The sequence below is a fragment of the Pinus tabuliformis genome, chromosome 3_2 (genome assembly GCF_031772625.1).
Source record: "Pinus tabuliformis cultivar Carrire ecotype Pingquan chromosome 3_2, CPIR1, whole genome shotgun sequence".
Lineage (NCBI taxonomy): Eukaryota > Viridiplantae > Streptophyta > Pinopsida > Pinales > Pinaceae > Pinus > Pinus tabuliformis.
This window is the reverse complement of record NC_142302.1, coordinates 1,175,332,041-1,175,344,136: the sequence shown is the minus strand read 5'-3', so window position 1 is coordinate 1,175,344,136 and position 12,096 is coordinate 1,175,332,041. Positions and strand designations below refer to the sequence as shown.

The following is a 12,096-nucleotide window of genomic DNA, read 5'->3' as shown; positions in this document are numbered from 1 at the left end:
TATGTAAATGTAAAAATGTGTCATTGCCTAGAGTTGAAGAAGGCAAATTTGGTTTGGGAAGAGGGTTTTGATTTATTGAGTCGGGGATTCTTAGTTTGTTGGGACAAGGGCATAGATCCTAGTGTGTCAGTTAGTCAAGGAAATCATTGCAATATCATTGTAACATGGATCATTGTCCCTAGTACGGGAGTCCACATTTTTATTTTATTTTGTCTTTATAAGCTGGTAGGGTGGTGCTAGGGCGAGTTGGGGCTCACTAGGGTGTTGGGGCATCCTTTTAGCTGATTGCTAATAAAACCAAGGTGTTGGGGCATCCTTCAAGTGGGAACTGGAGAAGAATATTTTTCTAGAATTCTAGGAAGTTGTAACTTTCATTTCAATTGGGGCTGAAGATTAAAGAATTTATTAGAAAAGCATTTGGTGGTTTTTGACCCGGAGGGGGTTTTCCACCTAAAAATCTTGTGCTTACTGTTTTTATCTTTTGCATTGTTGTTTACTACTTTTACTGAATAATAACAATAACTGAAGATTAACTAATGCTCTGAAAAGATTAATAAAGTGTTAATTGCTAAGAAATGTTGATTCACCCCCTTTCTCAGTATTTCCAACAATTGCACCGTGAGGCAACTACACTAAGCACGCAAAGATATGAAGATCCTCTGCACAAGCAAATCATTACTTAAGTTGGGAAGCATTTGCACACACATACCTCGCATCAAGCAATGTAGACCGGCACTCGTGGCCTCTGGTTTCCACTTGCAGTTTTCATGGTTTATGCTTAGACCCCATTGCAGGCAGTGATTGGGTCTAACTGTTTCTATTATGGGTATCTTAAGTTCTCAGTTCTTTTTGTGGTTTTTTTTACATTAAGCTTTTCCCTCCCTTAACAGTTTCCTTCTTGTTTCCCTCTTGTCCCCTCTCTGCTCCTACCCTTCAACTCCAAAATTCATCTAGTGACCTCCCGAGCTCTCAAGAGCCCCTTCCTCTCGCACGTTTTAGAGAATTTTGGTTTCAAGGTTATATACAAAGAACAGACTCAAACCTTTTACCTCGCCTCTTCTCTTCCAACTCTACCACCCTTGCTCCATCAACCGCCTTTCTCACAAGCTATAACTTGAGCAACAAAATGCCCAAACATCAAGCAACGATAAGACACAAGGTAGTGTACTATAGAGAAATGGAGTGTACTCGAGCCTAGAAAAAAGTTGAAACTTTGACAAGCATGTATAGGGAAAATACACTAGCATCGATTTAGAAGGAGATTGCACATGTTGATAGAGAGATTGCTACGTACAGAGGTTATCTATCGAACATAGAGGTCATTGGTGAAGTTGTTGATTGGACCCTGAATGTGGATCATTGGTGAAGTTGTTGATTGGATCCCGAATGTGGGACATGCCTAAGGGAGGTTCAACCACTACATGCATTCAATTGACATTCACTGGCATCTTAAGATGCTCATGGGATGAGTTCTAGTGGATAGGAACGCAACGAGGGAGGATACGGTACTCATATTGGACGAGATTCAACTCATTACTCGAGGACTGGACTGACGAATGGAGTACATAGAGCCCCACTTTAGCATTCCCCCAAATATAGGCTACTCACTAGGGAGCAAGAAGGAATTGATCATGGTTGAAGAGTCAATCTCTCCCAAGACTAGATGATGCACTCAGTACTCTCTCTTTCTACTATTATGTCTAGTTGGTTTTCTAGTTTTAAGTTTATAGTTGTTTTGGTTGGCATAGGCCACAAGGACAATAGTTTCTTGCTTTCAACTTTCTATGAATTTAAAGTGTTTTGGATGATGAAGAAACTATGACACTACCACTGGTTTGGTTTCCCTAGTCCCACGCAGGTAACTATGTATATTTTTATCTAGATATAATGAAGTGATGCACGTTCGCTTACAAAAAAAGAACACGGACATAAATAAAACCCTTGTCATATTCCATGTTTGTTGAAGTGACCACTGAGTGATGTTATGCAAGTTTTGTTCATTAAAGACTAGCAAACAACCTTGAATCTAGAACTTTGTCATACAAAACTATTTATTGTGATGGTCAATTACTCAAATAGTGTAATAAATGACATACTTCTAATAGGAGCTAATTGTTTGTGAGGTGAAGGTTTCAGTGAGTTTTGGTTACACTTGAAGCATGTAGCGTTTGTTGGCCTCAAACGATGTAGCGTTAGCATTAGACCTTTTAGCGATGGTCTTGAATGCATTTTGGGGTCCAAAGAAGACAAACTAAAGGGGAGTGATGAACAATATAATTGGCTGCTAAGGGGGAGCGTTGAAAATTATAAACAAACATGTAATTTATGTGGTTTGATATGATGGACTACATCAATATTTAGTAAGTCATTGGTTAAAGATAACATGAAGGCACATAGTTGTTGTAACTCCTAGAGTCTTTATTAAGATGGTTGTAAAAGTGTCACAAGAGGCTGAGTTGGAAGATGTATGAGTAAATGTTACTAGGGGTACAAGGTAAGGAATAAAAAATATTGAATCATGGAAAATATGTTAGTATGTGAAGCACCAAATAAGATGTATGAATTCATATGCAATGAGTTTAATGTCTACAAGTGCGTGAAAGAGGAAAGTTGTAGATTAAAAGAGCAAATTCATACAAGTCATCGATCAAGTCCTCCTCACAATATTCTTCTCTCCAATCGCTGCCTTCATTGTTTTCCTATTGTATTTGTTGTATTGGTCAATCCTTCTCACATATATTGTTCCTTGGAATGTCGATGTTTAGGTATTCAAATATTACAAGTTTTGGTAATGAGAGAAATGCTAAGATTGAGTAATTGTTATAATCAACTAAAAGTATTACAATGTTTTGAAGATTGACAATAAAGATCACCGTGCAATACAACCAAAAAGATTATTGAAAATTGGGCAAGCTAAGAATCGAACTCAAGACCTTCCCTTGGCCAATGTGATACTTTTCACTGAGTTACTTTATAAGTGAGCAACCTGCCCCTTTATGATGGTCACCCTTAAAGATGTGATCTAAAGGTGCGGATTGCTAACTCCAATAATGGGCACCTTGAGCTACCTGGCTCTAATACCATGTTAAAAATTGAACAGACTAAGAATCAAACCCCGACCTTCCCTCAATTAACGAGTTGGTCTACAATTAAGTGGCATGCCCCTTCATTTGACACGAAGATGTGAGTTACTAGCTCCAACGTGGTGGAGATGTAAGGTATGGGTGTGTATCAAGGTATTACAACCATATGTTTGTTTGCATGTTGAGTAATAAATAGTTCCTTCATAAAAACTATAAAAATAAATAAATAAAACTTTATAATCAATTAGATGCTTTGCCCGTCTCCACCGTCATTCCATTTTTGTGCATTTAATAACTCTGTGCAAGCATTTATCTTCTTCAAGGATGTCTTATTGTCCACACCCTCAGATTCCTTGCAGGTCTGCACCTCGTTATCTTTAATTTTTTTTGGCAGCCGTCATAAGATTAAGCACTCAATGGTAGTGGTCTCCCTTCATGATTTCTCTCCACCACCAATTCATTGCTGTGTTTTTGGGACTCCACACAATCACAGGCTCCAACAGAAGCCTTCACCGGGTGTTTGTTTTCCTTGCACGGATCTAAATAGTAAAAGGGACTAACACCTCCACAAGTACTTCACAAATCTCTCCTTTGTGATAACCAAAGCTTTGGTACCATGTTGAAAATTGGTAGACTACAAATTGAACTCAAGACCTACACTTGGTTGACAGGGTGCTATGCCTCTAAACTATATATCCCTCATGGTGGGAACCTGCAATTATTCAATCTAAAGGTACGGATTGTTATCTCCAACAGACCCCTACTAAATCCACATATTTAACCTCGAACAGCCCCCACTCAATCCACATATTTAACCTCCAACAGCCCCCCCTCAATCCACATATTTAACTCATGCTTCCTAGCCACCTCAAGCCTCTCAAGCTATGATAGTATGTTAAAAATTAGACAGGCTAGGATTCAATCGCAGGACCTACCCTTGGCAAACAGGTTGCTCTATTGCTAAGCTTTATGCTCATTCATGATGGGCACCCTTACCAGTTTGATCCAAGAGTGTGGATTGCTTACCTCCAATGTAAGAGGCAATGTTTAAGTCCATTAAATATTATTGGTCGAAGTGCACATTAAAACGTACAAAAAACACAATCATATGTGATAACACATTCGAATATCTCCATATTTCTATTATATATGGATATATGTGCAATTTATATTCGCGTGTTAATGGGGAATGAAAGGGTAGAGAGAAAATGTGTGTGAATAGAAGCCAACACATATATTCCAGTAGAACAAGATTGGTCATTAGAAACTACTGAGTTGAATGAACCCCGCAAAAATAGGAGTCCACCCCGTCATAATGAAATAACAATATAAATATGAATTTTACACCTGGATTGCATCATCTGATTTTGAGATGCAAAAAATAGATTAATAGAGAACATACAACAAGAGATAGTGTGGCACTTAGCCATTTAATCTCTTATCACTATCAGGCCAATTGCAGCCTATTCACCGTGGAAAAGAAGGAATTGATAAAATGGGCCCCTGTTGAACCTAAGACTCCATAATGTTACAATTTCTGATAAAGTCATTTGAGTAATTTACATATTTTGTCCAGAAAGGTCTTAGTGCTGGAAATGCAATGTCCAACCATGGTTTTGCCAGACCATTGTAGTGGATTACAGCAGCTTTTTGTACGTTAGCAAGATCTGTATCAAATTGATAGCCCAATCCCAACATGTGCCATGAAGGATCAATGGGATGAACATAGCCACGAAATGCGATTAGTGCAGGCGGTAATGTTCCAAAACGCCAGAGAGTCAAATTGGATCTTAAATTCTGTAAAACAATGATTAGAATAAATTAAACTTGTAAACTGGGGCACATTGGGAATCTTTTTTAGGAAAAGTATTGGTTACAAAAACTTCAAAAAGGAATTAAAAATAACTTACTTCTTTAAGCCAATAATGATAAATTTCTCTGATATTTGTCTTTCTCCATGCTTGCAAGTCAAAAATGTTCATACCATATGCCCATGGGCACTGCTCTGGATCAAAGTTCTGTGCTATGAGGGGATGAGAAAAATTGAAATATGTTCTGAACCTCTTTGACATAACCCAGGGGTCATTACCTCTGCATGTCTCAACTGCTCCATTTACCTTGCCCTGAAGGTCTATATCCCATAATGGTGACAAGTCACGCTGAATCACAATGTCATCATCCAGAAACACAACTTTATGAAGGTTTGGAAAAAGCTGTACAAGGGGAAGGCATGTAAGTAGTTAGAGTTTAAAACAAATACCAAATTAGTTGAATATATTTTTGTTCATATAAGATGTATTTTGCAACAACAACAAAACATGGGATGATTTCCACAAAAAATATTCAACCACTTGAGGATTTGTAATGCAAAATTGCCGTACATTAGATCTGCAATATGGATTCAGACATTGTCCAGGTTTTACAGAAACTACAATCTCATTATATTTTTCAGAAATTTCCTCACCTCTGGAAGATATATACGTAAATGGTTCAGAATTGACATATACTTTGGGCTGCGAGAAAGTAATTTTGAAGCAACAGTTTTCGGTGAATCACTGAGATTGGTCCCGATGATGTGACCCCCATGGTAATACCTTCGGATTTCACTCTGGGTTTCCATGACTTCCAATACAGGAACATTTTCTTTGGTTAGCCATTCAAAATGATGAACACTTTTCACCTCAATGATGGCAGGAGCTAGAGGATGCAAAGCAAACCATGCATGCATGGCTGCATATGTCTTCTTATCTGTAATGACATGAAAGACTGCTGTTTCTGGCGTTGCAAAATTTTTCGCAGCTGATGAAACTACCACAGATGCTGCAAGGACATTGTCAGTTGGCAAAACAAAATGATGATATGAGTTATCAGTAAGACGGGGGACGAACTCAGGGTTTGGTAGCTGTCCCCGAGCATGAGCACTGGAGGAATACTCATCTGCCAACTTCAAACAGAGACAACTCATTCCTTTTGGAACACTGCTAGAAGCAACATGTCTATACAAATTCTCCTGTAGCTTTGCCGATCGAGTTTTTTCTTCCAGTTGCTCCACCTAAAAAGGAGAGTCAAAATCCATGAGAATTGTGAACACATCTACATTGCAACATATGTCATTCTCATTGTAACATAAAACTTTGAAAACTCTTTAAAGCTCCAGAATATTTACAAAGCATAGCAATGCTCATCAGAACAGGAATTTTGAGATGTGCACTGGAAGGGCTTAGATAAATTTTAGTCACTGTTAAACTGTTAGGACTCGTTCGTTGAGTTGAACTAATTTCTCTTTTTGTGTTAGAATGCCCAGTAATTATTGTGCCTTCCATCTAGGAACATTGGGTATCATTCATGCACTCAAAATAACCATTCAAGAAACCAAATTATAATTACTCCGTGTTGAAATAGGCAACTGTGCATTTGTTTAGGTGTAATCAAAGTTGCTAAGGCTTTGTTAATATTTGGAAAGGGAAACCTTCAAGTCCCTCAGTCTATTGTTTTAAGTTTTAACACCACATCTACCGACAAAAGGAATTGACAGCCACCTTTGATGGATCAGCAAATTCTGCACCATTTTTTGCATGCCTTCATGTACCTTGATGACCACCTTTGATGCAGAAAAGAGGAATTTTAAAGAATATTTTGAGCAGCAGCATCAGATATGGACAATTAACCCAAATTTTTGGGCGAAATACAATGGGATGTGTCAACAGTAGCTTTCCGGGTTGGTGAAAGTGGGTAGCTAATAAAGCCCCCATTAGGGTTCAAGTCTCACCAAGGGACATGTAGTGATCGTGCTAGCACTTGTGGATGCACACCAGTGCATGCAACCCCATTAGGGTTCAAGTCTCACCAAGTGACATGTAGTGATCGTGCTAGCACTTGTGGATGCACACCAGTGCATGCAACCCCATTAGGGTTCAAGTCTCACCAAGTGACATGTAGTGATCGTGCTAGCACTTGTGGATGCAAACCAGTGCATGCAACAGCAGCTGTGGCCAGGTGCAAATCCTTGGGATTTTGTGTAACAGATTAACACTTCCTGCCCAACCCCCCCCCCCCCCCCCCCCCCCACAACCCCACTCACTTGCAGCTAATTAGCCAAAGGTGACTGAATTGAATGGTGCTAATAGTTCCCCCGTAATGCTAAATCTCGGTAAACTGGCCTTATTGTGATAAGTGGAAGCCAGTTCAAAAAACAATACAAAGGAATGAAGTTGCTGCCTTCACTGTCAAAGGGTGAATGAGAATCTTGCCTTCACCTTCACCTTCATTTGAATGAAACCTAAAATGAACAACCATTTAACTTTCCTTATTATTCGTCACGATATGTTAAGTACATGAAGCGTTACTATGAAAAATCATGACTTTTCATATAGTGTCTGTGTGTGTGTAACTGAGTTTCAACTTTCAACCTTGGATGGCAGAAAATGGAAGACATTTAACTTTGTTTCAAGTCAACTTGCTTTATCTCCTGGGTGTGGATCTCATCTTGGCAATATCAATGCATCCGTTGGATTGTCGATAAAAAGATGGAAGAGCGCCTAACGGAATTTGGAACCCAAGAAAATCACCCCTTCTTTGTCACATGTTGTTTTCTATTTTGCTATTTTCTGTTTCAGCAGTTATTTCAGTAGTTTTACTTATTACAGCAGTAGATGTTAAATGTTAGATGTGTGGAATCGTAGAATCATAATGGCAACACTTTTCTTTTGAAGTAGATAGCATTATTTTCTTCACAATATATAAAAATACCAAAAGTATAAAAACTAACAATTCTTCTGGAAGGGCCTGAGGTGAAAACTTAGCGGCTCCCCCCCAAACCCGCTCCCTTCGGGTATTGGATTTTGTCATGTATTAGGGTGTGGAACTCGTATTTAAGCAAGAGCACCAATCCCTCTATGTACCTTGATGTCAGTGACATTGGTTTTCGAACTCCTCTATCATGATCCTACTAAAAATGTTCCCATCATTCAAACAAAATCTTGACTTGACATGCTATGTTTTTCCTATCTTATGTTAATGCTTAGAGGGTGATATTAATGACAAAGATCCCTATACAGATCCAGAGGTAATGACAAAGATACCTCTGGATATTAATGCTTATAGGGTGATATGAATGACAAGATCTTGATTTTCCAACAACACTCGAAAATTAGACATTTCTTGTGGCGGCAAGAGGCCCAAGCATTAGCAATAGATAATAGACTTGTCTTTTCTAGTTTCTAGTAGTTTTTATAATTGTTGACTCTTTCATATTTATTATGATATTTTTTGTAAACAATATATGACAATTTAAGTTTGAAGTTTGAAGTTGGCAATTATAACTCACTGGTAATGAATTATGAATATGACGCTTTGTGAAAGTTGAAAGTTGTTTCATTCATTTCATTTTATAACATTTCATTTCATGTTAGATATTCTTTGTTGTAATGGTTACACTTAGCTTACAAGTACAACTTTGGTGATCAATGATGATAAATGTTATATATTGAATTTTGAAAGCTTGAAACTTTAATATTGATGAATCATTAGACTCAATATGTTGTATGTTACTAACTTGTGGACATGGTTGATGAAGATTATAACTTCAAGATGATTGATGTTATATGGTTCAATCATTGTTTTTATGATTTTTATATCTAATTCATCATTCTACATGCTTTTGTTGACATATATGCATCAAAATATAAAAAATATATATATTATATAAAGATTCGCTCCCGCTCCCAAGTAACCTTGCTCACAATGAAGTGGTTTATGGGGTTGAAAGGAGATTCCATTAAAATGAAGCAAACATAGCAGTGAACCCAAAAGGAGAAATTTGGAAGATGAGATAGCAGGAAAATGAAGTCTAGAGGATTAACTAGTAAATCTTGAAGCTTTGCCTCAAAGGTGCCCACAACACAGGTATAGTGAAGAAATGATCATAGCAATCTTCCTTGCTAGGATGCAAGGCAATCCCACATGTGGCTTCACATGGTGACTAATAGAAATACATCACTGAACTCTTTAGATGACATTGGGAGCCTCTGCCTTCGCTATTCCAGGTGCTTACGCAAGTGGGGATAAGGAAATCCAATTACCTACAAGAGTACAGAACAAGAAAAGACCTAGCAACAAGAAAATCCAATAAGGTTTCCAAGGGAAAAATTGAGTATCATATTAAGGCTTTAAAGGAGGACATTTTATTCTGTAGTGACACAGTGAACAGTCAACAACCTAAAGGAAAAATCATAAATGTAATGCTCCCTCCCACCCCCTTGTACTCACTCAGGTTGTAGAAGGTGTTACTTTATCATTAACCTGACCCTTATGGTCTGTTATGAAGATGGGGTTAAAAAAATCCTCTTTTACCAACTTTATGAAAACCCAAAATAAATACCATTGTCACATTCAGCTCGTTGAGATTTTTCTGTCGATATAAATTTTATCTCAATCTGACTCCTAGATTGAAAGTTATGCCCTTTTAAAGTTTGACCAATAAACTCTTGCCACATCAATAAGACATTGCTACGTGGCACCCACGTGGCTTTGCCACATCACCCTGAATAGTCCACGTCACTTGTGGATCCAACATGGCACCTACGTATCCATAGCCATGCCTTCGCATCACTTGCCACCTCATCTTAATTCGCAAGCCCCACTGGGTCCGGCCTCTTCGTGGAATTCAACGATTTCATGTTATGTCTGGATTTGTGGGAAAATCCATGTGCACCTGAATTTACACCTAGGCATAGCCCCCAAACCCCCAGACTTCCAGATCTCGCATGACTCCATAAGTATATTTGGCCTCGGCCCACCATCCAAGGTTTTTGCGAACTTGCACTGTGCCTTACCCCCAGATGACCCAAATACAAACTTCACTTGCTAGTTAATCCAGTCGCGCGCCTACAATTCTCCAAATAGGCCCCAGTCCAAATAAGTTCTACTCGTTCCAAAATTTGGATCGCCTCACATATACAAGGCTCACACAAGTATTCCACCCAAGCAGGGCCCAACCCGGATAACTATACTTTACAAGAAATCTAGCACCTTTCACATCCAACCTCGTGCAAATATTCACCCAGCAGGGCCCATCCCAAATACATTTCCGCTCATGAGAGAATCCAGCGTCGAGTTGATAGTCACTCCTGTGGAGCCGACCCCAGATATTGACCTCTTAATCCCTGTCAATTCGGGTGTTTTTGAAGTTGCATCCTTGTTGACTAGTTGGATGCTCGAGTTCCCGGATACATCCCACTAGACCCAAGTGTATCCTCCCATTTTGTATATCCGAATGCGTGGGACAACAAAGGTCAAAACATATCCAGCCCAAATACATTATCCTACCAATAACCCATCTGAGTCCAAATACAAAATCTCACTTTTGCCACACTTAAGACTTATAAAATCTAAGAAACTTAAGGGACTTAGCCAGAGTTCTCCTCGAAGTTTGGTGTTGCTCAGATCGCTAATTTCACAAGATCAAGACCCTTATTCACTTACTAAACATTCTACTCATTATATTCAGCCATAAAACAATTCATCGATTCATTAACTAGCCTACTATCAGACTCAAAAACAAGCTAGGACATAGTTAACACTACTCTGTAAACTAAAACACAGCAGCAACATATTATACCACATAATGGATCCCAAACAACACTATCAGATCCATTGATATATCATACATTGCATAATGCTTAGTCCTTTGCCAAGATAGACAAACAACAGTATTAAACAAACATAAATCCATGATATTCACAACATGTTAGAAATAACATATCAAGCAACCATGCATATTCTTGTAAATAACTCTATAAATCACGAAGATATCAACAAACACATCACTCCATAAGTTAAATAAGACCATGAAGCCACCTAAAGAAAAGCATTCACCATGATCCTACAGAGATCTCAACAACCTTCTTGAGGTAGAACTAATCCACACACATAGCACATAGATTGAACTACTAACAAGATCACCAACAAACATGATCACAACAATGAGTTGCCCAAACTTATAAATATAACTAAAAATTATGAAATCACAAATAGTCCTAAGTGATTTCAGATCACAAATCAAGGACATATCAGACAACCTGCAAATGACTAAGAAGGCTACAACCACATAACTCAAACAGCTCATAATCACCATAGATATACAAGTTAGCTAGTCAACCATGATTAGATAGTGAAACAGGCATACTTAAATAAACGGCATGGGATTAGTCAGCCATAAGCACAATAAGGCATATCACAGCCTGTAGCCTAACATGCATAACCAAGAATACTTATATGATTAGCTTGAAATGGTTGGCAACTGAAGGAGGGACTTCCACTTTCCACCCAACCATAGGCCAGCTACACCGCAACCTTTCTTGTTGCTAACCACCCCAGAGTCAGATCCAAGGTCTGAGGAAATACTTGCACAGGGAAAGGGTTCACACCAATGGGTTGAACATGATTTAAGGAGATGGAGTCCACTATTCCAGTGCTTCACTAGCTCAACGACCAACACTTAGTTGTCCATTCATTCGTTGAAATTCACATAGGCCACCCAAGTTTAGACAAGAACTCAATGGTTATAAAACATATCCACATGGATGATCACCCACGTCACAAAGCGTAGTCCATCAGTTCAATGGCAAAGCACCAGAAAACAAGGGAATAGGAACCAGGTAAGGCCAACAACTCGAAATCTCAGTGTCCAGCGCACCCTTCTTCTCTTTCCTTCGGCTCCCAAAGCCGAACTTAGTTCTTCAATTCATCCCTCCTCTCGATCTACGAGAGGGAGCCCCAAGAATGAGCATCGTCTATGCCTTTTTACCACCCAGTCCAATCGCATCCCCTCATCTGTCAGGAGGTGGTTCAGTCTATTACAACACCTCCTCCCTATTCAGGTGATGGTGCTGTTTCCACTTCACTTTGTAACGCTCGTCAATAAGCTCTGCTAGCTTCCATTCAGACCCAATCACATCGCATAACACTTGTCAAACAACTGACTCATTAAGTATACAAGAAACCTTGATTTTTA

The 12,096-nt window shown here is 38.8% G+C and overlaps 1 protein-coding gene across 1 annotated transcript in view; it reads right to left on the bottom strand.

The window, feature by feature from the left end:
* Positions 1 to 4,336: 4,336 nt before the first annotated feature.
* The window catches only part of LOC149184914 (putative galacturonosyltransferase 13), an 84,288-nt gene continuing 76,528 nt past the window's right edge, over positions 4,337 to 12,096 (bottom strand). The window contains exons 4-6 of the mRNA XM_089417745.1: positions 5,548 to 6,135; positions 4,994 to 5,296; positions 4,337 to 4,880 (exon numbers count right to left, since the gene is read on the bottom strand). Coding sequence (XP_089273871.1) covers positions 4,596 to 4,880; positions 4,994 to 5,296; positions 5,548 to 6,135 — 1,176 coding nt within the window. The 3' untranslated portion in view covers positions 4,337 to 4,595. The remainder of the gene's footprint in view (positions 4,881 to 4,993; positions 5,297 to 5,547; positions 6,136 to 12,096) is intronic.